The 27,444-nt window shown below is 41.0% G+C and overlaps 5 protein-coding genes across 8 annotated transcripts in view; 3 read left to right on the top strand and 2 right to left on the bottom strand.

Annotated features, from left to right (window-relative positions):
- Window positions 1-2: 2 nt before the first annotated feature.
- Window positions 3-19,379, bottom strand: fbxl6 (F-box and leucine-rich repeat protein 6). 3 transcript variants are annotated; one of them, XM_046416886.1, is made up of 11 exons: window positions 19,281-19,379; window positions 14,552-14,690; window positions 4,963-5,562; window positions 4,120-4,278; window positions 3,945-4,008; window positions 3,579-3,710; window positions 3,263-3,370; window positions 3,022-3,135; window positions 2,221-2,452; window positions 1,324-1,567; window positions 3-1,134 (listed from the first exon to the last, which is right to left on the bottom strand). In XM_046416886.1, exons 3-11 carry the CDS (start codon window positions 5,484-5,486, stop codon window positions 1,005-1,007), a joined length of 1,707 nt encoding a protein of 568 aa, XP_046272842.1. In that variant the 5' UTR covers window positions 5,487-5,562; window positions 14,552-14,690; window positions 19,281-19,379; the 3' UTR covers window positions 3-1,004. The 3 variants fall into 3 exon arrangements, with proteins under 3 accessions (XP_046272842.1, XP_046272844.1, XP_046272841.1); XM_046416888.1 differs by lacking the exons at window positions 14,552-14,690; window positions 19,281-19,379 and adding an exon at window positions 6,553-6,659 and having other exon boundaries at window positions 1,324-1,439; XM_046416885.1 differs by lacking the exons at window positions 14,552-14,690; window positions 19,281-19,379 and adding an exon at window positions 6,553-6,657.
- On the top strand, window positions 6,669-11,350 carry LOC124074214. Its single transcript, XM_046416884.1, has 3 exons — window positions 6,669-6,743; window positions 7,563-7,629; window positions 7,900-11,350. Exons 2-3 carry the CDS (start codon window positions 7,569-7,571, stop codon window positions 10,407-10,409), a joined length of 2,571 nt encoding a protein of 856 aa, XP_046272840.1. The 5' UTR covers window positions 6,669-6,743; window positions 7,563-7,568; the 3' UTR covers window positions 10,410-11,350.
- LOC124074218 (solute carrier family 52, riboflavin transporter, member 2-like) lies at window positions 11,842-16,743 on the top strand. The gene is made up of 4 exons (XM_046416892.1): window positions 11,842-12,114; window positions 12,737-13,592; window positions 13,699-13,825; window positions 15,204-16,743. The coding sequence occupies exons 1-4, from the start codon at window positions 11,985-11,987 to the stop codon at window positions 15,411-15,413; spliced, it is 1,323 nt and encodes a 440-aa protein (XP_046272848.1). The 5' UTR covers window positions 11,842-11,984; the 3' UTR covers window positions 15,414-16,743.
- On the top strand, window positions 17,114-21,278 carry si:ch73-196l6.5 (riboflavin transporter 2). Of its 2 annotated transcripts, none has more exons than XM_046416889.1 (4): window positions 17,114-17,229; window positions 19,246-20,275; window positions 20,740-20,863; window positions 20,969-21,278. In XM_046416889.1, the coding sequence occupies exons 2-4, from the start codon at window positions 19,263-19,265 to the stop codon at window positions 21,176-21,178; spliced, it is 1,347 nt and encodes a 448-aa protein (XP_046272845.1). In that variant the 5' UTR covers window positions 17,114-17,229; window positions 19,246-19,262; the 3' UTR covers window positions 21,179-21,278. The 2 variants fall into 2 exon arrangements, with proteins under 2 accessions (XP_046272845.1, XP_046272846.1); XM_046416890.1 differs by lacking the exon at window positions 17,114-17,229 and adding an exon at window positions 17,782-18,135.
- Window positions 21,279-24,679: 3,401 nt separating this feature from the next.
- Window positions 24,680-27,444, bottom strand: part of nfatc1 (nuclear factor of activated T cells 1) — a 37,454-nt gene continuing 34,689 nt past the window's right edge. The window contains exon 10 of the mRNA XM_046417905.1: window positions 24,680-26,682. Coding sequence (XP_046273861.1) covers window positions 26,627-26,682 — 56 coding nt within the window. The 3' untranslated portion in view covers window positions 24,680-26,626. The remainder of the gene's footprint in view (window positions 26,683-27,444) is intronic.

Below are 27,444 nucleotides of genomic sequence, written 5' to 3'. Positions count from 1 at the left end.
TAGTGGACATGTTGAACATTTATTTTTCATTTCAAATACTTCTTTATAAGTAGAAATTTGTTTTCAATTACTGTAACTCAGTGTAAAAAATTACATAAAGAAACACATAATTACAGAAGAAACCACGGTGTGCACACCTGAATGTCCCTCTCAGTTCACAGTTGAGGAGAGTCATTCACATTACTGTTACACCTTTAAGTTCTAGTCAGTAGGATTTGGGGAGTCTATTGGCAGAAATGGAATAAAATATCCATAACTATATTTTCATGAGTGTGTAATCAACTGAAGCTAATAATGTTGAGTTTTCATTACCTCAGAATTAGCCTTCATATCTACAGAGGGATCAGGTCCATGGAGTCCACCATGATCTTCAGTAGCCCAGAATAGAAAAACCAAACCCTGGCTCTGTCATGTGTTTTACAAGTTTTATAGCCACTGCAGGTTCTATTACACGCTTGAGAGGGAAGGGAGGGAGAGGGCGAGCAGTAATCCAGTTGGTTGGGATCTACAACCTCATTATTAAATCCTACACACTGGACCCTTAAGTTTTATATGAAGAGCTCATTTGGAAAAACAGATGAAAGCTGTTCTTTAAATGGATAAACCAACACCAGTTGAACTGATATTCCCTTGGTTGCATAATAAAATACACACAAGTAAAAGAACGTGATATGAAAACAACCCATCTTCCACTTGATTTATATTCCCCAGAGTGCACAGTTAAAAAAAACAAAAACATTATTTAGGATCATAAATCCCAACAGAGATAATTGTTTTTGCAAATGAACCCTTCATGTTTTTTCTCACTGTAATCCAAATGCGTGGCTTCTGCTCTTTTACAACTCCAAGAGTGCTGTGTTTTGTGTGTAAACAAACATTTAGTAAAGCACCTGAGGGCAAAAATCCTCCTTACATAAACAAGACGATCCACAAGGATGTTTTAAGACTTTCATGTATGCCTTGTAAATTCAGTTAACAATATCTGGAACCAAATGCATATGTAATTAGTCCAATTTGTCCAGCAGTTTGCGAATGTCTTCTTGGCCACGATAAATTCTCTTCAGTCCTCTTGGCAGATAACGACATGATGAAAGATTGAGGTAGTCAAGAGCAGTCATTTGGGTAATGACTGACCTGCAAAATAAAGTACAGACAAAAGATTATTTCTTGAGAAATCCTTTGACAGATAAACTTGCAGTACTCTGGATTTACAAAAGTGAATGCTTGATTCATGATCTCTTCCTGCAGATTGTCTCTGAGAACAGTTGCTACATGGATCATTTTGGATTATTCGGTCTGGTAGAGATAAAAAAGGAAAATTACCTGAGGGCAGGTGGTGTGATCCTGGTCCCACTCAGGTTGAGTGAACGTAGGATATCTGTCTCTGCCGCCTGAGCAAGGTGACTCATAGCTATTTCCAAGTCCTCCTCTGTGAAGAGCTGATTTGCAATGTCAAGCTGTTGCAGTGTTTGACTCCATTTCTGGGTCACCATGTGAATCCCTGACTTAGGTGACGACAACCCAACATTGCTGTTGAAATACTGTCCCCAGAACAGACACTCAAGCTCTGCCAAATGGCACACCAGAGAAGAGGGTAGCATTTATTAATAAATTGGGGTTTTGAAGCAAATTCAGAGCACTGATATCACAAAAGTAGCTGAGTATTTTATGAGTAAATTAAAAATAATCACTATGCTTTTGTATAAGCATTCAAAAAAACCAAAGCATGTCCATCACTACAATAGATTTTCAGGGCATTGTGGATTAAATATGAAAAGAACAAACCAAAGTAGTCTACAGTATTGAAATATCAATATTTTACAGTACCATGTGTTTAAAACATGGTATTTAATGGTGTGAAAAATAAATCAGTTTTTCAACCCAAGGCTGAACAAATATTAACATTATTAAAATGTGTTGGTATGTATTCACTGACTTTCTGCACCTTCACAGAGTGCAAGATGGTAATTAAAAAATAATTTTGATTTAATTTTGTGCACCTAGGACTTTTTTTCTTTTTGCTGTGACACCGCAAGCAATATCAAGTATCTTTTTTTATACTAGCAGCGTCTCAAAGTTAAAAATTCTGGTACTGTGACAACCCTTGGCCAAACTAAGCTTTACAGTGTGGGCCATGAATTAGGTTCCATTTGAACTTACTCACTTCATAACCAAAAATAACAAAACAACCAAAGTATAAATCTCATGATTTAAGCTTACCTGGGCAGGGCAGTGATGTGAGACCAGACGGCGTGATTCGCGAACAGCCTCGTAGGTCCAATACTCGCAGCCTGGTGGAACCAAAGAGAATGTCCCACAAATCTTTGTCGGTCATGTAGGAATAAGACGTGGTTGCAATACAAAGCTCCTCCAGTAACGGGAAGCCCAATGTTGAATCAGCACTGTTACGCATTGTCTTATGCAGAGGTCTGACATTCAGCATCCGAAAGGTCTGATGGGAAGTACAACAGATGGAGATACAAGTTTCATGAGTGAATACGGTGGTACACACATATACCAATTCATTAGATACTGACACGACACACAACATGAAAAGTGCAAAACGTATTGCTAAGAGTAGACATGATGCGGTTTAGGGATACAACTAACGAAAGAACACAGTGAGAAGAGGCTGGTATATTTTGTAAGAGTTCAAGGTTGTTTTGTCTGTCCAACAGTCCAAAACCCAAAGGTATTCACATTACAGTGATAACCAAATTCTGACATCTGAAAAACTGTCTCCAGTTTGTTTGGAAAAAATTACTAAAATGATGAATATGTCAATCAACTAATCAGATTAATTTTTTCAGTTCCTGTAGAATTCAACTTCAATTGTATATTGGAGCTGCGATATTAAGTATTTATCATCACCGGTTCCTTCATTTATAACTCTGAAATTATAAAGGAACTTATGGTGGCAGATACTTAAAATATTATTATACAATTACATTCACAGTTAAGCCTCATTTTGCAGTAGTCCTATTGGCATAGAAAACTGACATATTACATTGATATTTTTACCTTGAGTTTAGGGCATGCCATCTGTAAGGCCTGGATGTACATGGGAAGTTCGCAGTCTTTACTGTCGAGCTTGGTGTTGACCTCCAACAACTCCAGGTCAGGGCAGCATCCCCTCTGAAAAACGCACATTCAGTAGGTTGAATGCACTGAGTTCATCTGTGTTCTGGGACTTGGGATGTGCATAATGCACACATTATAAAACATATAGAGGAAACAGGGGTTCTGGGGCGGGGGGGCTTACGGTGATGGCTGTCAGAAGTCTGTCATTCTTTAGTCCATGAGTGAACCAGATTTGCTTGATTTGGCTGCCATGATTTTCAAGGTACTCCAGGAGTCCCTCAACCTGAAACTAGAGCAAAAACATGAGCGTGAACGGCTCTAATTGCAAACACCCTGTATAAATAAAGGTTGACTGGATTAATGAATATTAATAACCTAAAGCTGTAAAGTTTAAATCTAGATAGATAGATAGATAGATACTTTATTGATCCCAAGGGAAATTTAAGACAATGTTTGATAAACTTTAGGATACATCCATTATCAACAAAGTGAGGTACCTCTGAATACTGGAGATTGATGCTCTGCAGAGAACGGCTGTGCAGGCCAAGGCTGTGGAAGGCACTTGCTGTCAGGCCTGTACAGTAGGAGAGTGTGAGGGATCGAAGGTGAGGGCAGAACTGCGCCACAACCTAAATTTAAACACCGCATAAAACAAAAGCATAGTAAACACAAAATGTATTTACACGTTTGATTCTTAGGATCTGGAAATATAATGTAATTTATCAGTAAACAAACAAACAAACAAAAAAAACTCACCAACATTTTATTTAATGGTGGATTTCTTATTTCTTATCTTATGGACTCATCTAACTATTACTTTCATGTTTGTTTCAGCTTTTAATTTGATTGTTTTGATGACCTACCTCGACTGCATAGCTAACATTTTTTGTCCAGTGAAAAAGAGAAAAGTCTCGAAGCTGAGAGAATCTAAAAAACAAGAAATACAACTTATTTAATTTTCAAGAAGGCACCGGTATTGAAAGTACAACATATCTGAGCACATGTGTCAAACCTCTTCATTAAACTCAGAAAACATACCTGTTCTCTGCTAGCCAGTTAAAAGTGTCCTTGATCTTCTTCTCAGTTTTAGGCAGCTGGCTTTTCCCTGGTGCAATCCAGCAGTAACCTACAGTCACTTTACGCCACAGGGCCGGACTAGAGGCAGCAGCGTTCCACAGACGACAAACTCTGCCCACCCTACATCAGAAACACAGAAGAGAAAGAACTTCTTCAGTATGACACTTATGGTTCAGCCAGGTGATAAAGCTGCAATGAATATCAGGATATTTATATTATTACTGATATTTAATTATAATAAGGTTGAGAGCTGAAGATGTTGAGGTTTTCTTTGGGCGCTACCAGGATGGACAGGATCAAGAAAGAGTACATGAGAGAGACAGCTCATGTGAGATGTTAAAGAGGCCAGGTTGAGATGGCTTGGACATGTTCAGAGGAGGGATAGTGAATATATTGGTCGAAGGATGCTGATGTTAGAGCTGCCAGGCAGGAGGTCTATAGGAAGACCAAAGAGGAGGTTTATGGATGTAGTGAAGGAGGACATGAAGGTAGTTGGTGTGAGGGAAGAGGATGCAGAGGACAGGAAGAGATGGAAGCAGATGATTCGCTGTGGCGACCCCTGAAAGGAACAGCCGAAAGGAAAAGAAGATATTTAACTATAATATTATCTGTTAGGGTTATGTATTAAAAGATTAGAGCAAAGTTTTGACATCAATCATTTTTAAACAAAACCATCAAAAACTCACCAAAATTAAATGTGAATATTTGCCAAATATACTGTACCTCAATCGGGTCACTCCTATAAATCTCAGACTTTTAAATATTCACTCAATCCAGCTACATCAAATGAAATTTGTTTATTACCTGCACAGAAATGGTACAGCGCCATCTTGGACAACCACCATCTGAAAGATATTGACGAGCACCTCCTCAGGAAGATTTTGACCCCATCTGTGGTCTGTTGCTGTCTCTGGCACAAACAAATCAGTGTCCTCTTTGACAGTTATATTATTTTCAAGTTTAGGCTTGGCAAGGGCTGTCTTTTTTTTCTTAATCGGAGTTCCTTTCACTTTTCCTTTGGCTAACTTCCTCTTTTTGCTTCGTTTCTTTGGGGGAGTCCAGGCTGACCCAGCATACTGAGAAGTCGTACTCGATATGACAAGAAGCATATCTTCCCCTTGATGGACAGTGTAGCCAAGCTGGGCAGGCCGGGAGGCTCTGGTCCTTTTCTGCTTCTTGGCTTTTGCATTTGTAACATTACCGGTGGTTCTCTTCAGAGATACCTTCTTTGGCTTTGGCCCATCTTCTCCTTGACCTGATGTACTTGGTGTGGTGTATTCTCGTTTTTCACTGTGGCTTAAAGCCTCTGCGCCAGAAGAGTCCGTCATGTGCTGCTAACTAATCTTTATCACAGGCTTCATTCCAAGATAACCAGGCATTGGTTTTTAAGTGACACGTCAGCATCTGAAAACAGAATCAGAATAACATGATGATAAATTATATGACAAATTCTCTACACTACAGGTAGTGCATGAGGAAAAATTCTGCACACTTAATGGGGAAAAAGTAAATTCGACAGAGTAACCAATGAGACAGAATAGGTAGCAGATATAAAATGATCAGTGATTCTGAGGTACACAACATTTCTATTTCTTTCCCTGCAGCTGATGAATTCTGTTGTGACACATGGCTGTACGAATGAAGCTTTAGCTATGATACATTACTGATATTTTCGTTTTTGCAGTAAATATGTTGCATATTTTACTGTTATGCTACAGGAATTAGAAAGTACAAATGTGAGATACATTTACTTGAGTATTTATATGGTCATTTCATACAGTGTGTCTTTGTGCAGACCATTCGTGGTAAGTCACGACAGGAAAATGTAGGATTCAGTGTGGTAATGTTGTGGTAATGTACGGTCCGTAGTTTGCTAGTAACTTGTCGCCTGTTGTAACGGCTTTGAAAAAAAAATTGCAGGTATCTCCAACAAATTTACTCCTAACAGAGAAATTCCATCTTTTTCAAAACTGATTTGTTATCTCCACACTACGTGGGCATCATCGATTGTTTGTAAACGGAAGACCAGTCACATCCATTCATCCTCGTTGTTGCCCACTGTTTCACAGAATGAAGGGAAAAGCTAACACAGATCAATTAGCATACATAATTAAAAAATGTTGAACCTCAACGTTGTATTATTGTTTCAGAGGCGTTAAATTAACCATTTACCCACCAAACCCAATTGCAACACTATTTTGTTAGCAAACGCTAAATGAATAATGTTACTACGTTAAATAGTTAACAAGACACAATGCAACTCCGCATAACAGAACAGTGGCACATCACTGTTGTTGCGCATACAACACAAAATATTAACAGAACTACATCATACATTTAAAAAAAAAATATATATACGATTATTTAGTACTCTCGCTTGCTAGTTTACATTACCTGCTGCTAATTCACGATAACGGCTAACCTATTAGCCAGCCTGACAGACCCACAATGCTTTTCACATCCCATCTATGATTGGAGGAGATCTCCTCAACATCCCGCCTTCCGTAAAAGTATCCAATCACGGAAGAGTCCACTGTTTTGAGGTTGAGGAGCGAGGATGAGACTCATGGTGGTCTAGTTTCAGGGTAAGGCAACCTCTGTGTTTAAAATGATGATTTTACTGCTGTATACATTTGAAGTTCGGTCGTAAATCCTACATGATGCAGTACACGTCCTTTGCTCTAGTGTTGGTTTTAGTGACGATTTATTGCAGTTTCGAATGTTGCAAAGGTGGCGCTAACACTAGCTTGTTGCTCATAAGGCTAACATTGGGGTGCAGAGGTAGTGCAGCATTAGCAGTTATCAGCAAGAGATGGCTCAAATAGTGAGGGCCAGTAAACTACTGACAGATCGTCTTGGGTTGTTATATAGATCTCATTTTCGTGGGGAACAATGAAAACAAAGCCTTATTCATACTTACGTAGAGCTAGTTTCGAATATCCAGAGGTATGGAGTGGCAGGAGGGATTCCCTGGCAAGCTCGTCAACTCCCACAAGGTGGCACAAAGTAGCACAGATATACACTTATTTGCACTAATGCAATCTAAAAGAAAAAGGCTGCTGTATTGTATTGTGTTAATGGGAGGCGTGTTTAATGTTTTGTCCACCTGATTCATATCAGTGCGGGTAGATTTTATGTTAGAAACATCAACACACATACAATGCAACAGCACCACCTGAAATATTCAAAACTTTAGGTAAAATTAACAGCATTGATTTGAAGTTAGAATGAGCTCAGTTCATTTAGTTCCATCTTAGGTGTGAAAACATGGACGTTAATTGGTAATAGCAAGCAAGCATATCTTATTATATACACTTCTCTTGCTCTTTACTCATTTCCTCTATGTGGTTATGCTTCTAGATGACAAGGAGTGAAACTTTTCTATTGTTTGTCTTTCATAACAGCACACAATGGAGGAGTGCCAAGATTTCTCCCTTTGTGGTAAAGCAGCTGTGACCGAAACTAATCTGAGTAAGTTGGAAAGATTTCAAGTAAATGATCATGTAATATAGCTGTTGATGTCTATATGAGATAATTCTCTATGTAATAACATACTGATCAATCAACAGCTACTTATTTATTGTATCTTTTATTACATAATCCGCACTGTTCCAGAAAAGTTTGCATGGTTATCTTGTTATTTATCAATCAGCACCACCCATATTTTTATTACAATTACAACCTCACCCTTTTGTCAAGCACTACTTTTCTGCTCATTTGCTTTACTACTCTGTTTTTCAGGAGATGAGTACTATTGGAAGCTGGTTGCAGATTTCATTGGTCCTCAGTCGGGAGAAGGATTAGAGCTTGAGAGGGCACCATGCAAGAACAGACTTTTGATCCAAGTAGGACTTCTGAGAGAGGATAATAATTTTCCTTGGATTGCTATTTTAGATTGGCTCAGGAAAATTTTCCCCAGTCATCAGTCAGCTGACTTTCGTCGTTTGATTGAAAGAGGCATTGCAACAACACTTAGTCTGGGAAGTGATGCGAGGCTGACTTTCCTGGAATCAGAGGTCAACTTTAACTTTGTTGGGCCAATATGTGATAGCATCGGAGTTGAACGAGAACATCTCTTGGAACTGAGGGATTTTTCAGAGCGAGCACAGTCAATTGAAGTCACAAATGGATTGATTCTTGAGCTAAGTGGCTTCATCACCAGGGAGAAAATTGCCCCAGTTGTTTTAGTTACTTGGCTTAGAAACTTCAACCCCGAGTACTGTAAGAATGGGGAAATTCAAAAGGCATATAAAGCCCTCAGATCCAAGATCAAAAAATTAAAACTGTATTGCCGCAATTACGAAACAAGAAGTCACAGGAGGAATGTGGCCATGGAAAATCTTCTTCAAACTCCTTTTGAACTTGTGCGGAAAAAAACACCTAGATTTTTTGTGAAGAAACGCATGAAAAAAGATGACACGACAAATTATGAAAAAGTTGTAATCAAGGAGGAATACGAGCCCGCTGAAATCATACCAGGTGAGCGTTCTGAGATGAACAGGGGAGTTGGTAGAGAAAGCGATAACAAATTGGATGTATCCAACAGTTTTATCACTGATAAAAAAGAGGCCCTGACCCTGCTTGACATTGCAATGCTGTCTGTCCAAAAGCTGTCAAGTATGTATGGTGGGAAAACCACTGCATGCAAGCAGGTTTCCTTAGATCTCCTCCGAAATCAGTATATTCTAACATGTAAGGAGCATCCAGCCATGGCAGAGTTTGAGAAAAAAATCAACTCACTCTGTGAAGACATTTCACTTGCCTCTCCTGTGGTGTTTTTAAACTCTAACGCTAGTTTCCTTGTTGACGTTCATGATGCCATTGAGCAGCAGATTATGAGCTTTGAAAAAGAGATTGTTCTATCAACGGAAGAGAAACTGGGCCGGGACAAGCTTCCCGAATTCAAGAACTTTGTGAATTTGTCAGAAAGTGCAACTTCACGCTACATTCACATGGCTTGTGATATCCTAAGCCCTCGCAGCCCTAGTAAGCAAAACTATCAAAAACACTGGGTAGCTTTCTGTGAAGAAAAGAGAAATCCCTCCAGAGTTGCAGTAAATCAGTCAAACCGATTCAACAGCTACTTTGAAGCTGCAGCAGGCCTTGTTCACCATCACCAAGAGATCGCTCTTTTCTTCTCTGATTTGCTGACGCTGGAAAACGACAATTTCCCAAACGTTATTCTGGAGAGTGTCGCTGCTGATGCCAATGATTCTGTGATACAGAGCCTTGTGTGCGTTTTGGCCATCATTTATTGCAAAATCCTTGGTCCTTACTGGCAGCTTCTGAAAAGTGAAGGAGAGTACTTGCTCTTCAGCCAGTACATGCTCTGTCTCTACCAAAAGTTCCTTGATTGGTCCAAAGATCCTTCAACACTGCTGGAACCTGAAGAAACCACAAATGTTTTTCTGCAGTTTCCACAGCAGGAGAAAACCTTTGATGGAGTGTTTCATTACTGTGGCCAGTGGCACACAAACAGGGACCTAATCAGAGCTTGCTTGAAGAGGGTATTAAAGGTGATTGCTGCTGTCACTGATGAACACCTGAGGGATTTTCTGCCAGGAGGAACATTTTCTCAAGTCCCTTCCCCAGATTTGAGCTTACAACTGGCAAGCTGCACATTCTCCGTTTTGATGGCAGAATATCCTTTCAGCCACGTGCACTCGGAAGACAAGAAAAGACCTGACAAGTCCTTCAAGAACGCGTCATTGAGTAGCTGTCAGGAGGAAGATGACTGGTCCGGTTCATCTGATGGAAGCTCTAATGAGTCTTCTGGAAGGCAAGCTGAAAAGGACACCCACACTGGCCAAAAACATAACTTCAGTCCCAAGGTAAAGAAAGGCTACAAAATTAAAAGAGAAAAGGCAGATAGGGAACATGAAAAAGTGCTTCACGAGAACGTACATAGAGACTACATAATAGCTACAGTGAGCAGAAACGGAGGGCCGTGCAAGACTCAGCAGGATGTCGACAAAATGCTGGTCCGTTTTGATGGCAAATCTCGAGCGGAGAAACGGGAAGCACTCCGTTGTGAGATACTGTACCAGAAAATGATTCTGAACAACACAGACCCACACTTAGACTGTGTTTTCCACAACAGCACACAAATGGTGATAAAGCTGAAGCTTGCCCTTCCTCGTGTTAAACCTGGGTATTCTCTTGTTTGGGCACCCAGAAAGACAAAAATCAAGCCAGTGTCTCAAGTCACAACGGATGCTGCAACTAAGCAAGATGAAATGAGCCACGCATGAGAGCTTTCATTACATCTAAAGTATTATACTGAGGCATAGAGGACGATAAATGAGTTGGAAAGTAAGGAGAAGGGAGTTGGGTTAACATGTGACATCCTCATATGATTCTGTGTTTACAGACTAAGTAGAAATACACACAGTGACCTCAATCTTTGCACACAAATACTATGTAATGTATGATTTGTATATGCCAGATGGATTTGTCATACGTAATGTACATACTTTATTTTCACTGTTTATTTTCTGTATTTTTCTAGAAAGTTAACTTTTTTGTTGCTGAGAGGTAAACTTTTTTAAAAATACAAGATTATATCTATTGTGATCATGCAGTCAACAATAACTGTTCGCTTAAAATGTGTCATAACTACCGCTGACAAAATAAACATTTGCTCATAACTTGCTGATAACTACTTTCAAGCTGTGTGATAAACAAAATTCATTGAGACGAGGTTTCAGTGTAGTGAAAGTCAGTTCAGCTTTGGTTCAAGTTCATGACTTGAATTTCCCTCGGGATCAATGAAGTATCTATCTGTCTATCTATGACTGTATTTTTCACCATCAGTCAGATTTTGGTTTTGTCAGCCGCATAATAAGCCTTGTGTTTCTCAGATATGAAGGTCATGCTTGCATCACAGGCATCCGCAGAGTCACCGAGTTCATTCTTAAAAGTGTTGACTGCAAGGAGCTCAGGATAGCAGCTTATTGGGGGGTCACTGTGCCAAATGTCAAAGCCTCAGTGCTTTTCCAAATACACAAGCAAAGAAGGGAACGAAACCCACTATGATTTCCAGAGAAGATGCTGGAATCCTCAAGCCTTACTATAAACAGCAACCATTTGGTTTGATGTTATGGTTTTGGCATTTGCAGTTGTAACTGAGCTTTAGACAACTTTGATATCCAACAAAGACAAATAAATAAAGGTCTCCATGTCTAACCTGTTCAGTGAAAAACCTCTCTTGAATGAGCGGTGTCTTGTCAGAGGGGGATAAAACGAACGCACCCATCACATCCAATGGCGGACTACGAGTATTTTTTAACCATGGTGCCTTCAGTTGTCAGGGAAACGGAACGTCTAATGAACAAGCACGAACAATGTAGTTGTTTCGGACCCACGTCCAAAACTGAAAGAACCACTGTCGCACACTGAACCGAATCATTTTACGTGAGACATAAGTGAGATCTCTCGGGATTATTTTTCAGTTAAGTTCAGCCACTGGTTTTGTGTCCAACAAGCAGTAGACAAATGATAGTCCCGAAAAGGAACTATGTTCTAATTAAAGACGCAAAAAACATGTACCGAAACTAGCTGGCCATTCACTTAGCGGACAATTTGAGTGGTACCATTGCCATCTATAAATACGCCAGTAACCATGAAACACTTACATTCACAAACTGTTTTAATCGTGAAACAGGAATTTACGAGGGGTACCCGAAGGCAACCGAAGGGGCGGGAACTTTGCGTAAGTGTCCACTATTCTTCAGGTTAAGGCAACGCGCGGATGAAGACATCGATGGTGTTTTTCTCAACCTCAGTCAAAAGGTTTCTTTTCATCTCTGGCCGGTGTGAGCGGCACCATGTGCGGTAGCTGGTGGAGCAGTGCAGCGGTGACCCACGGGCTGATAGCCCTGTTCGCCATGGGCTCCTGGATTTCCGTCAACAGTCTGTGGGTCGAGCTCCCCGTGGTTGTCAGTGTGCTACCCGAAGGTCAGTGATCGAACTTCTTAAAGATAACGTTAGTTCATCTAATCTGGCCTTTGGACTACTAGATTAAAGCCTTTATTTAAAAAACAGACGCACAGTTTGGATCTCAGTGGCTCGAGTGTGACGCTGGGAACCCGGCAATAATGCGTTAGCATGTGCCAGAACACGTCATTGTTAGCTACAGATTTCATATTAATGACCTGCTGTAGGTGTGCTATTGTGGTGGTTCCTCAGTCCAGAAATACCATTTATTAACTGCGCATGAAAGCCTCCTGTATATTTATTTAATAATGTAATGAACAAATTTCAGCTCAGTACCGGTGGAATAATTAGAATAAAGTGAATTTAAATAATTATTAGTCACTGTGCGTTAAGAAAAATTTGAACTTTGAACATATTACTCCACTACATCGGTTTGACAGCTGTGACTTTACAGATTCAAGTTTTATATTCAAAGCATTCTCTTAAGTGTCTGAAAATGAATTAATTTCTGTGTAATAAGCATTTCTGTCATTCCCAAATGTTATCCCATTTTCACACTTCAGTGACTCAAAAACACAGTGAATATCATGTTTGTTATCTATATGTCATTACCATAACTGATGACTGGTTTTTCTTGTCTTAGGATGGAACCTGCCAGCCTATCTCTCAGTGCTAATAGCATTTGGGAACCTTGGCCCAATAGCAGTGACCATCACACACCACTGCGCTCCAGGACGTCTAAACGAACGCCTCGTCATCCACTGCATCCAGCTGCTGGCAGTGCTTTCGTCCGCCCTTCTGGCTGCCTTCTGGTCATACACCGTCGCAGTAGCCGGAGAAGAGAGGTCCCTAGCGTTCTTCCTCCTCACCTTTGTGTTGTCTTTGGTTTGCTGCACATCCAACGTCACCTTCCTGCCTTTTATGTTTCGTTACCCCCCTCAGTATATTCGGACTTTCTTTATTGGTCAGGGCTTCAGCGCCTTGTTCCCTTGTGTCGTGGCTTTAGGGCAAGGCGTTGGCAAGGTGGAGTGTAAAAGTGTGAATGGCACCATACAGCCAGAGTATTTAGAAGAGAACTTTCCTGCGCACAGCTTCTTCGGGTTCTTGTGTGTCATGCTGTCAGTCTCGTCTCTGAGTTTCTGGGCTTTGACACGAAGACCGACCGAGTCACAGGAAGCTGCCCGGCCAGAGGAGTCCGATGAAGCGGCGACAGCCAAAAGTGGAGAGGAAACACACCCACTGCAGAGCGGAGGAACGCCAGTGTCTGAGCAGGCGGTGCAGGTGGAGGAACAGCGCCCTGCTCAGACATTTTGGACACAGAGGAACATTTACCTGCTGTCACTGCTCGCTGTCTCCAACGCCCTCACCAACGGGGTCCTGCCGTCTGTGCAGAGCTTCTCCTGTTTGCCCTACAGCACCATGGCCTTTCACCTCTCCGTGGTCCTTGGCAACATAGCAAACCCGCTGGCCTGCTTTCTAGCTATGTTTGTTGTCCTGAGGTGAGAAATCTTACTCATATTGCTTTACTTTTCTTTGAGCCCAACAACCTCCTTGAATATTTAAGTTATTTTTGTGTTATACATTTGATCCATTTTTCTCTTCCAGGTCCTCTGCTGGTCTGGGCTTCTTGTCTTTAGGAGGGGGAGTATTTGCTGCATATCTCATGGCATTAGCGGCACTCAGTCCCTGTCCTCCACTCCGAGGAAGCCCAGGAGTTGGCGTGGCTTTGGTGGTAAGTGGTCAAACATACTGTATTACAGGACACCAACTGTCCAAGTTCCAATATATCAACCGTTGCTTGATATATGAAAATCAGGAGCCTCATTTCTAAAAATGTTCTTAGATTTATACTTGAACTTCATCTTAAGATAATTTCCAGCGATGTGCTTGTGTGCCATTCATAAAAGATGCTGAACATTAAAAACCTTGCTTAAGAAGGTTCTCTGAATCCCATTTCTACTGTGATCTCAAATCAGCTTAAATTGTCAGCATGAGAGAGAAAATCAAACTTTCTGGAAAACAAGGTGACGGTGATGGTAGAGGAGAGTGATTATTCGCTGCAGTAAATAGTGTGTTGACAAACAAAGCCAAACATGCAGTTTGGGAGTGTGTCACCGCTGTGGTGAATGAGGTGGGGCAGAAGGACACAAAAAGAAACGGTTCTTGCTCCATAATTCAGTATGAATAAATATGAAGTGATACAGCGAGTGTGAGGATAATGGCTGTAGGTCTGCCAACTCCTCACATCTTTAACTGACAAGTTTCTTTGTTCATAAAACTCAACAACCCCTACGTGACCAGCAGGTAAAACAAGTATGTTAAGTCTAGAATTTGCTTAGAGATAAGATCATTTTCACATCATAAATAAGAACTTGTATAACTACTTATATGTGGCTTTTTGCTTAAATTATGCTTAAAGGAACAATTCACAAAAAATGAAAAGTCATAAATTACTCACCCCCATGCCGATGGAGCCGAGTGAAGTTTCTCAGTCCCCTAAACATGGCTGGAGCTTCACAGCAAAAGCGTTGCAGCGTTTCCCTTAACAACTGAAGAAGTTGGGGATAATCTGGCATAATCCAAGTCTCCAGAAGTCCCTGAAATCAAAATCGATTTCAAAAGATGTTTTCAGTCAGAAACTTCACTTTGGCTGCTGAGCTAAAAGCAAAGTGATGAACCTCACTCCATCCTCGCTCGTGATCAGCTGAGCTTTTCAAGGACGTCCCTTTCATATGCAGTCAACATACTCTCACCTGTTACCAGTGAACCCGCCTACCTGTGGACTATGTTGTTCCTCAGCTTTCCCACTCTTTTGTTGTCCATGTCCCAACTTGTTTGAAACATGTCAGTGGCATCAAATTCAGCACGAGCATATATTCACAAAAACAATAAAGTTTGAACATCATATATATATATGTTGCTTTGTACTGTATTCAGTCAAATATGGGTCAGAAGGATCTGTAAATCATTCCTTATTCTGTTATTGTTTATATTTAACAGCATCCAAACATTTTGGTATCAAGGCTGCATCACATCTCATCTGTTTTGCTTTCCCTGTCTGAGCTCCATGTCTGTGACTGATTAGAGCTGCATGCTTGCGCCCCCTACAGGTCATCTCCTGGATCGTTTTCACTGGCCTCTTCTCCTATGTGAAGGTGGTGATCGGGACTTTTCTTCATGAGGCAGGTCACGCTGGCCTGCTGTGGTGCGGCATCTCTATCCAGGCCGGCTCCCTTATCGGAGCCTTCACCATGTTCCCTCTGGTCAACGTCTATCACGTGTTTGCCCGCGCTCAAGAATGCGTGGATAACTGCAGTTAGCACATGTGAGACATATAATGACCTTCTGTTTTTTTGTTTTTTGTTTTTTTTTTTTTAAATACACAATTCCCGTTCATGTGTCACAGGAAATGTCTGTTCTGCCCTATTTTTTGGGTTCCTGTTCCTGCGTCAAGCACCTGATCTGTCTTGGCCTCATCTTTCAGGCCGCCTCTGAGGCATCCTCTCCTGATTCGGAGGCCTCTTAGTCTGTGGAGGTCAAAGCTCTCCCAGATAATGGCAGCATTGTGTTGCTGCACATTGGCCGAGGGCATGTCAAATGCGAATGATGCAGTAATACCACCAGTGCTTTGTGTGGTATTTTATAAGTAGTTTCGGTACTTGAAGTTGTACAGTTACAAACACAACAGCTGACTGACCCTCCCCTCCCCCCTCCCACTACAACAAGCCGTGTGAAAACTTGTTCGCTCAGGGAAACAAAACATTAACTTATTCATCCACATTTACTGCTCCTGGATGTACTTCATGAGAAATAATTCACAATTTTTTTCAAAGAAACTATAGTCTAATCAATACTATTTTCAGATATCTGGCTACCTCGTCCCTTTGATTCTCTGTAAGGATTAAGCATTAATTACAGTCTGATATGCAGTCAGTTGTGCTGAAGTCAGTGTTCTTTTAACACTACGTTCTGTAATGCATTAACACTTTATAGATGCGGTGACATGTCTTGATTTAATACCAAAATTATTTCTCCGTGCCTGAAAAAAACACAGAATTTCAGTTTCCTTTTAGATTAGATTTGACTGTTTAATCTCAAATGTTTTATGCAAGCATTTTTCGTCTTTTATGTGTGTTTTTGTAATTTATTATATTTTTAATTTTGGATTTGTATTAATTCGAAATATACAGCAATGTTATGCTACCTTAATGGAACAACATGTGGCCTAGATGAGTAGAAAGTAAAGAGTAAGTAGTTTTGGTAAACAAGGGATCATGTCAGTCTTTATCTTGGATGTGCACTATTACCCTAAAAGGTAATTTTGCTAACCAAGCTGCTAAAGTGCATCAGATTAAAAACTTCATAAAACTCTGAAGAAGTTTACAGAGGAAGTTGCCTTAACTGTATTGTGGTAATCCTGCTTTTTTAAAATGTATCATCAATAATCTGTTCAATTCTGTGCTGATTTTAAATGGACTGATAAGCGTCTGATTGGTTAAGTGATTGATGGTGACTTTGGTCCCTTTTTTTGTATATGACTGTTTTGGGGTTTTTTTAAGCTGATTGTCATGTGACCTCAAATGGGTTAATGAGAGAAGTTATGACCTGACTGGTAAACAATAAATGAAAATGTCCCAAAGCTTGTTTTGTAGCAGTACGCTGCTTTCAGCTGCTCCCTGTATGATCTGTGAAACCTACTGGACAAACTTATTATTGATATTGGCTGGGTTGTATTAGTTGGGTACCACGTTCACCATAAACCAGCCAATGAAATGTATAGTTACGTAACTGAACACTCATTTTCACCTCTGCTCCTATGATCCCTTAAGCAGAATTAATGAATTCTTGTTCTGATCGCGTCTCGCTTCGAGGCAAAGAAACGCTGGGCTGCAGATCACATGTTTATTGATGATCCCGGATGGCCTGACAGTGAAGGCACTTAAGGTTGAGACTATGATCAGTTAACCAAACGTGTGTCATGGTTGGCTAAATTCTTTCACACCCACTCGCCCCCAAGGAGGGTTTAATCCCTAGACGCGCACACAAACACACACACACACACACACAGTTTACCACACAGGACTTTGGTTTGCCTCCGTCTCCAGAAAACTCCACCAACTCTCCACCAAACAACATGTGAGTATCAGCAGGGATGCATACTGCCGTCCATTTGATTTCAAAACTGGAATGGTTTGAAATTTGCATACAACAGGAAACTTATTTTAATGGATTAGCTGCAAAGGTGTTTAGAAATTATGTATTATTTTAATGCTACAAGTGCCATACGGACTACTTTCCTGGACTACCTCACACTAGCACACACTTGTACATGCATATTTATGCTGCACATGCTAAACTGGCTTCTTATTCATTTATTTCTTTTCCTCAGAACGTTTAGGTTTTTTACATTGTATTTGTCTCTTAGCCTATATATATGCTATTTTTACTTAGCTTATATTTCTATTTTTCTTACTCAACTTTTCATTTCATATTTTTTTATACCCTACCTATTGCACCTGGGGCCTGAGTCCTAATTTCGTACCATAAGCATGTAAATGTGAGCTGGTATGACAATAAAGTTCCTTGATCCTTAATAGGCTAAATATCTAACTTCTTAAAAGATTCTTTAAAATCAATAATTGTGCTTTCAGATCAAGCTTCTTTTTTCCTTTTTTGTTCCTGGCCTCTTTTGCACAAATTTCCGAGAATTTCTAATTTTGTCACTGATCAAAGACTGGGCTGCATGCAGTTTCTCTTTCAAATAAACAATGCACGGGTCAGATGTTTTGCTACGTTACGTAACAGCTACCAGAGCAGTAGGTGGTCATGTTCCCTTCGCTGTATGCTGGGTGTTTTAAGCTGGTTTAACTCACAGCCTTCACCTGCACCCAATGAAAACGACTCGACGCGGGTGAAGTTTCGCCGGTGAACTCTTGCAGAGCAGGAAAGGACAGTGAACATTAACCAAACATTAAAATGTTTGTAGGGGGATTCTGCCTCACGGTGACACATTAACCGGTGACATCTGGAACATTTTGTGCCGTAAGCAGTTTGGTTGTCTTATTGTTTTACTCATTTTACTTATTTCTCATTCTTTGTTGCTGCAGTTGATGTTGAGGATGAATTTTGTTTCCTCCCTACAGTAAAAAGGAAGCAGCCGAGCAAACACGTTTACACTTGCTCACATGCCTAACACTCATCTCAGCCATAACCATGTCTTAACTCTTAAACTGTTTGCTTTGGACCAGATTTTTTTCCACCTGCTCAACTTTTGCAGTATTCAGCAATGCTATTTTCCCCTTTAAACTGATCTTGTGTAGTTTGCAGAGATTTTAAGATACAGACAACAAAATAAACTCTGGAGAATTTTAATCTGTGGTGCTCAAATGCCAAAAATCTTATGTTTGAAACACTGAATAACATTTCTGTCCAAATATAATTGTAGGTTATGATTTTAATAAGAACATTTTCCCCCAAAAAACCTTTGGAATCTAAAGGGAGTTTTTTTCTTCTTTCTTGAAATAATGACATTTTAAATCCAAGTAAAAATTTGTTCATTACCAAACCTATTCTTCACAGATATGTATCCGCGCCTCTAAACAAATTTCACAGTTTTGCATTAATTACACTTACACTGAGTGCAGTCTTTGAATAATTTGTAACGAAGTCCATGATTCCTTACAGTCCACAGGTTTTGTAATCGGTTTTCTTCCTTCTGCAAAAGCCTCCTCAGATAGACAGTTTTTGAATAGTTTTTGGTTGTACTACAGGTAGATGGCTTTTGAGGCAAGGTTTTATAAATTTGATGTCTGCTAATGAGCAACAGCCAATAGCTACTAACCTTAACTTTTCACTGAAACAAAAGATATGTAAATAATCTATTGTGTTTTTGAGTGAGTTGTCCCTTTATTTTTAACATAACTTAATATAAAAGTTAGCAGTTTGCAGCCCCAATGCACAAAAAGGCAAAGGTGATTAGGATTCATCCTCTGGTAACCACGGAAACCTGGTAAGAATCTGTGCCGAATTTTCTAGGCCAATCAGTCCCAAAGTTGAGGTTTTTGAATTCAGAAGTGACTCAGCTGATAGACAAAATGGGAATCAAACCTGCCAGCAGCCATTAAACTGTCGGACCTTTTTGTCTTTTTCTAGAGAAACACACCTGCATCATGTCGCTTCTCACCCACCTGCTGGCCTGTCTGTTCGGGATGGGCTCCTGGATCTCCATCAACGGCCTGTGGGTGGAGCTGCCCCTCGTTGTCCCACAGATTCCGGAGGGCTGGTACCTGCCCTCTTACCTGTCCGTCCTCATCCAGATGGCCAACGTAGGGCCTCTCTTCGTCACCCTGATGCACCGCTTCAGGCCCGGCGCCCTGAACGAAACAGCCGTCATATACGCGATCGTCGGCTTGGGCACCGTGGCGAGCTTCCTGTTGGGTTTCTTCTGGAAGGAAACTGTTGTTGTGGCGGGTGTCCCTCGCAGTGTTGCCCTCCTCGTCTTAACTTTCTTCCTCTCTGTCGTTGACTGCACTTCCTCCGTCACCTTCCTGCCCTTCATGATGCGTCTCAAGCCCCAGTACCTCACCACCTACTACATTGGGGAGGGCGTGAGCGGCCTGCTGCCTGCTCTAGTGGCTTTGATTCAGGGCGTTGGGGTGGTCCACTGTATCAACAGCACCCAGTCTCTGAACCACACACCGGCCTCCTCCAACAGCTCTGCGACCTATGACCTCCAGGCCCAGTATCAGCCAGCCAACTTCTCAGCAGAGGTGTTTTTCTTCTTCCTCAGTGCGATGATGCTGGTGTGTCTGGTGGCCTTCCTGCTGCTGAACTACCACCCGTCGGTGGCCAGGGAGCAACCAAACGGTCGGTACACCAACGGGGTGAAAGAGAACTCTCAGAGAAACAGGAAGCAGGGCGAGCAGACAGCCATGATGGATCCATACAGACCTGCAAACCAGAAGTGCAGAAGCAGCTTTGGCACTGGCTCTTACAGCTGGATGCAGGTGTTTTACATCTTTGTGATCCTGGCCTGGGTGAACGCTCTGACCAACGTGGTGCTTCCCTCAGTGCAGTCTTACTCGTGCATGCCGTACGGGAACAACGCCTATCACTTATCAGCCGCTCTGGCTGCTGTGTCGAACCCTCTGGCCTGCTTCATCGCCATGTTCTACCCTTTAAGGTCAGTGTGGTGTGTGATACGATCTGCTCACAGTTTGATCCAGTTTTTAATAAAATTGGTCAGTTTTATGTGTTTAACCTGAAATCACTAATTTGACTTGAAGTCTGGACAACTTGCAAGATCCTGTAGACCAAACTCCCAGTTTGGAATTCCCCAAAAGACCCTTTAACAGAGGGGAAAGAAGGGAGGAAAACTCAGCAAGAGCAACAGAGTTAATACAGAAGTAACTTCTTTTCTAAAACTTTGTCCAATAAGTTTAATATATTAAGTTTTTTTTCCATCTAGGCTTCAGAATAAAATATTTAAATCAATGCTATTTAATGAGAAAAAAACTGCGAAAAAGTTTTAACAAGTTGAGACACTAAGATCAATTGTATGCGCAGCCAACAGTCTAAAACTCATTCATATAACACATGATGATGTGCTGAGTCACGGTACGTTAAACCTCAAACGTCCCTTCACAGGTCTCTGCTGCTGATGGGGGCCCTCACAGCGTCAGGCACTGCGGCTGGAGCTTACATCATGTCCATGGCGGTGCTGAGTCCGTGTCCACTGCTGGTCAACGAAGCGTCAGGCGGTGCCATCATTGTGAGTCCACTCTCGTTCACTCGAATAACCTCCATGAACGTGGGACCATGTGGAACCACGAAGACCTGGTTTCAAAACTCACCTCCCTCCTCCTCTGCTCCACAGGTGTTGGTCTGGATCCTCTTTGTTCTTACTCTGTCCTATGTGAAGGTGATCATCGGGGTGATCCTGCGGGACGAGGGCCACAGCGCCCTCGTGTGGTGCGGGGCTGTGGTGCAGCTGGGCTCCCTGCTGGGGGCTGTGACCATGTTTCCGCTGGTCAGTGTGTACAGCTACTTCCTGTCAGGTGACCCGTGCAACACAAAATGCCCCTGAATGACGGAAACACAGGAATACAGGAAATGCTGCGCACGTTTCACGTTTTTTTTTTGTTATATATTGTGTTCGGTGGAGGAAGTTTTTTTTTTCTATCTTGATTTGTTTACTTTGAAAAATAGTTAATGAATAAATGAAAAGACAATTTCAAGAAGAAAATCCGTGATTGTAGAAGTAAAGTTATTAATATATATATTATAGCTGTTTAATTTTTACCTAAAGTGGGTCTCTTATTTGTTTTGCTTAAAGTGTGCATTTCTTTTTATGTGTGACTGGTCTAAAGGTTCAGTGTACTGAGAATAAAAACATCTGCTACAGTTTACTACATCTGACTGTCACAGTTTGCAGAAAGTGTATTTACTTATGTTGTGTCCAAATAAATTATTTGTAATATAATAATTATGCGATCACATGATATTTTTTACATTTATTTATTTATTTATGTTGGACCATATTGCGGTCAACACTATTCAAGGAACGCATTGCGCCTGTTGTTTTCAGACTCCTTTAACCTTAAGCCATCACATTAAATTCTTTTAATAACTGTAAAAGCATGTGATTTTCTAAAATATACAATTTAAAAACTATTTCCATCATCACACACACAAGAAACCATCTATCAACAAAGTCTAATTTACATCATTTCTCCTTAAGATGTGATCACATGGTGCTTCATTCTTATTTCCATTCTCACTTCTTCATATATACAAACTCACAAAACTGGTGAATATTCCAGTCATTAAGATCCCATTATGTAAAAGCTAAACGCAAACCTCCATCCTGCATTCCTCTTGTCAACATCACCTGATTTCTACATGATTGTTGGTGACGATTGTGTGAGGACACCGATGTGATTTCTAGCATTGTTAGATTTCTTCATTCATATTAGGAGCGGAGTATGAGAAGATGTGACTTTCTTTACTCACTTTAGGCAGGAGGACAGCTTCCTCTGGGAGGAAAGGTAAAGCAGTGGGTGCACAACACTTGCAGCAGACAACAAGAATATAGATACAGGTCTAGATATATGGGTGTGTAGACATTCATCCACAAACCGTGACTTATCCAGGATAGCGATGGGAGCATAAAAAATCAAAACCATGACTGAAGTGGTGCAGACAGTTTTATAGGCTTTCTTCTTGGCAGGATGCATCTTGTTGCTCCCCGGGCCGGACTTCTTCAGCATCGTCATGATGCTGCTGCTGCAGTGCGCCATCATACCAGTCATGATCATAAACCAAAAGAACGGGAGATTTTCCAACAAGTCCTCTCTGAAAGAGGAGATATCCTCACCAGCTAAAACACTCACAAGAGCGAAGGGCAGAGAGAAAAGCCACACCGCGACAGCACAAACCTCCCTGAGTCTGTATTTCTTCAGCAGGGGGTAAGACGTGGGGTGAATCACAGCGACGTACCTCTCCATGCAGATAAAAGACAAACTCATTGGTCCTCCGATTTGAGTGTACAGGAACAAAAACTTGAGGATTGTTTTCTGGATTTTTGGCAGCGAAAACAGGACAATTAAATGCGCCGTGGTGATCAAGTACTGCAGGTTGTGGAAGATTGCCAAATTACAGTTCAGGATGTCTACGGCCTTCTTGGATGTGAAGGTGATCCACAGCAGTTTGGCGAGCACCGGTTGTCCCACGAGGACAGTGATGATATCGATGAGCGAGAGGCTCACCCTGTAGCCCAGGCCGGAGACACAGGGGGTGTTGTCGCTGGGGCCGAGGGAGGCATTGCTGGATAAATTCTGCATCTTACCAGACTGGTGTCCAGAAGCAAAGAAACTAACCTTTGAGAAACTAGACTGGGAAAAAAAGAAGAAGAATCAGCTTTATTGACAGTATATATATTTTTACATACACACACTGAATTTGTCTTCTGCATTTAACCCATCTTTCTTTGAACACACATGCAACACCCAGCAAGGGGGTTAAGTGCCTTGCTCAAGGGCACATCAGCAGGCTAATGGAGGGGGGGGGCATTTGTCGCATTAATCACTCCACCACACCCACATGTCGGGGGGAATCGAACCAGTGACCCTCCGATCACAAGCCGCTTCTCCAACCTCTAGGCCACGGCTGCCCCCAAAAAGCAGATCACTGCACTAAAATGAAGAAAAGTGACACCTGATTCTCAAAAAAAGAAAGTTGAAAAAGTCAAAATAATATCATAATATCACTGTGCTGGCTGATTTTTTTTCCCTTTGTTTTGTTAAAGTTTGATTTTTAGGACTTAAACTCATACAAAAAAACCCAAAAACTTGGTAACAACTTTATCATGTTTTTCCTTTCTTAAAAACTTTAAATTAAGTCTTATTTATGTGAGGACATAATAAATACAGAACTTCTGTCTTGTTCTACGTAAAGTTTCGCGAGCTGTCACTCAAACCTACAACAATTATAAATAATCTAACATTCGGCACTTACCAAGCGTGTTCAGTTGCTGCTCGGCTGTGATGAAAGAATGACACAAGCAGAATAATCCGCCGACACCTGATTTTCCTAACAGATGTAAGACAGGTGAAAGGCAGTCAAGCAAAAGCATCAAGCTGTCAATCCAACACGCCCTGATTTTCATAACAGATGGAGCCTGCGAAGGCCAGACTGGGACAGCGTTTTATTTAAAAACACACACACACACACACACACACCAGCCGTCTGGCTTCATTCATGTATACAATCGAGCAGAAGCGATGCGGACCACAGGGTGTCAGTGTTACACAGCTGACAGAAGCCTGAGGAGCATGTGGAGCCACAGGGGGGAAGAGGAAGACCCTGTGGGCTTAATGGACGTGAGGCCGATGTGGGCTTTAAAAGCTACAGTGGAAACACACTCACTTCCGTGCATGAAGGGAAATTCTCTGTCTCTCTTGGTGATATCAGATACAGAATCTCTGGTTCTCTTTCAGCTGTTGTTTTTGGTGCTTGTTGTATGTTTGCTCACATCCGCTTCAGTTGGATTGCTGTTTCAACTATCTTAAAGATTTTTGAAGAGTCAAATACTTCTGCACCCAGGATCCAAAGCTCTGTTTGACACCTGTTTTCATGTGTCCTCAATGTGTCGACTTCAGTTAAGATTTAAGAAGCAAAACCCAAGTGAAATTATTTAACTCAGTAAAATCCTGTGGCATCACTTCCACAAATGTGCAGGTTGACTGTGACTCCAGATTCCTCGACAAAAACACCTTCATAAGCTTTGTTGTGTGCTTTCCTGCAGCCTTTGTTTTCCACTGATTTCTGTGCGATATGAAAATCAGTAAGTTGACTCTTGAACCTTGCTTTGTATGCATTATGCAATATGCAAAACCACTGGCTTTTTATTTACTGGAAGCAATTCGTCCACGACAACAAATGGATGTTGTATGATTGCAGCACAGGAAGTTAAGCAGATACGTTACAACGTCTTTTATCATTGCTGTTGCTGATCATATGAATCTAAACCGACGTACGAATCGAGCGATTTCACCTCCCGTCTACGGCGAGAAACAGATCATTCGGATGAAAGAGATGAAGGCTTATTTATTGACAAATACACAACATAAATCACAAAGCAGAATTATGAGTTGCAGACTAACAATAACCTCCTCGGTAAACTTCAGTATGGCTTCTGTCATGCCCTTCACTTGCAGGGATTAAGACTCATAAATACACATAAACCTGGGAACAAACGTGTAAGCCCGTTCTGCTATGAGAGCGCAAACAAATCAGCAGATAAACCACAGTATGTAGGTAAGCATGTAAAAGAAGCTGCATGATAAACATGAATAAACAGAGCACATGCTAAAAGAATAAATATGAAAATACAAAAAAAACAAAAACCCAAACATTGAAGAGTTTATGTGTTTGCATTGCAGTTCACTGTCATCTTCTTTAGAGCTGCAACAGTCAATCCACTAATCGATTAACTGCCAACTACTTTGATAATCATTTAATAATCGTTTCAGTCAAAAAGCTTCCAAAATGTCAAGGTTTGCTGCTTTTCTTTGTGATATCAAGTGAAAAGGCTGTAGGTTTGGATTACTGGTTGGACTAAAGAAATAATTTTGTGATGAGAATTTCTTTCTTTTTACTAAACAATTTATCATGAAAATAACTGGCAGATTAATCAATAGTGAAAGTAATGGTCAGTTGCAGCTCCACATTGTTCTTTGGATTACAACAGTGAACGTTTACATTCTTCGAGAGACTGACGCCACCTGCACGTTGCATAGCTTCAAGGGAATAATAAAAGTCAAGCTTCGCAAAAACTGAGATGATTTCATCTTTGATAAAAGTCAAACCTGTAGTCAACAGTTTGCTCCAAAGTTCAAGTTATTTTAAAGACACTATGCAGTCTTTATTAATTTTATTTCAGAAATGACACAAAATGACTTCCGTAACTACACTTTGTATTGTGAGAGTGTTTAAAGACTTAAAAATAACCTGGAAAGTTTTGTCTTCATTGCATGACTTCAAGTGGCAGTAATTTGTTCTTAATGGAATAATTAATACCACAAGTTAAGTCTTTTTAAGTGCTTGTTGTTGGTTGTGAATACAGAAAATTTAGCTTTTATTAAGCTGAACTCGTGCCGACAAATGCTCATACAGACACAGCAACCAAATGTGAACTAAAGTGAAGACTTTGCAACTTTTGAATGAGGAGGAAAAAACCCCACAAACTGAGCGAGTTGAGCGAATCAGATCAGATCGGTACACTCAGGTGTTCTGCTGCTAAAGCTTCACTTTAGCTTTTGGTGGCTAATGTCAGATAACTTTAGCAAACTTAACACGTCGCCGTGAAATGGACACTTCGTACTCAGTCCTCTGACTTTGTTTATGACATTTCTCTATTTGTGCTACTGATACACACTGCTGACATCATCTCTCATCTTTGCTATCTGTAGCCACTATGCAGCACACAGCATTTACTTTATCTCGCTTTCAAAAAATCTTTCACAAGTTGAACATCTGAAGCCACATTGTTTTCCAGTCAAAAAAGGCAGTTTGTGTCTAAACCATCTCTCTCTAAAGCCAGATATGCAAACTGAAGCACTACAGATACTTTATATATACACATTACATACCTGATAGGCACTGGATCATTTACAAACTGCAGCAAAAAAGACATATAAAACATTTTTTTGGTCCTCTAAAAGCATACTTTGTTATTGGGGGTTTGGGGATGGCAGGTTTGGTTGCTACATATTCAATTTACATGTGTTAAAAAGTCATGTGACTTATTCCTTGGACAATTTCTATGTAAAGGCATTATATCTGAAAAACAAGGCACACTTTGGACCCTGGTCATCTGGACAATAAATTTACATTTGTTCTCCTTGCATTTGATTTCCCTGCTTCCTGCATGCTGTAGTCCAAGCATGAAGAAGATAAAAGCATTATGTCAAATTCTGTTCGGTGTTTCCCTTTTGTTTCAGTTTCCTGTGTCAGTTTTGGTGGCGACGGGAAACTACGCGTGGCTGTGGACGGAGATGCTCGACAGGTCGTTCCTGATGATCTCATTGACTGCGAAGGGAAAAGAGAGAAAAAAAGGCGGTCAGTATGTCAGGTGCTTTTGTGCGAGCTCCACATGAAGTAGAGCAAAAATAAAGTGTGTACATGTACAGTATAATGTGGCAGGTCCTGAAAACCTCTTTTCTCCATTAGCTGCTTGGCTGGACATGAAAATGAAATTTTCCGCTCAACAGTTTTGGTTACATCACATTGCAGATTTATGAATTTAATTTAATTATGAGTTGATAACGTGTTGCCAGGGGCCTGCTCCGTCAGTTTACTGAATGAGTCAGGCTTATTTCAGTTAGACCGACTCCTTTCGCTCATTTTCAAAGTTCAAGTTCAGTTACTCTGGGGCACATCTGGCTCTTCTGTTGCTAAATGCTCCACTATGTTCACCATTTCACCAGCTCGTCACTGACCGTGTCTGGTAACCATTTGGTGCAGCATGAAGTGGGGAATTTTTTTGGCTGGAAATGACTGCCTAATGCTGTTGGAAATGACAACGATCAAAGTGGTGAGAGTGAACCAAAACAACAGGAGAGAGGAAAGAAGAAGATAAACTCCTCCGTAGAGCTGAGATAAGCCTTTGTGGCACCTTTCATGTTACACGTAATTAGTTTTTCCCCATCGTTAATCTAAAAATATTTATTAGTGCAGCTTTGAGGAACCATTTTCAGCCACTGTGGACACAACTCTCTATGGCATCTGTTATTTCCACTGAGTCACCTTAATAGAATCACTCCACGTCCGAGATCCCCAGACCTTATTTAT

The sequence above is a fragment of the Scatophagus argus genome, chromosome 17 (assembly GCF_020382885.2).
Source record: "Scatophagus argus isolate fScaArg1 chromosome 17, fScaArg1.pri, whole genome shotgun sequence".
Classification (NCBI taxonomy): Eukaryota; Metazoa; Chordata; class Actinopteri; family Scatophagidae; genus Scatophagus; species Scatophagus argus.
Note: the sequence above shows the minus strand (reverse complement) of the source record. Positions and strands in the feature narration are given on the sequence as shown.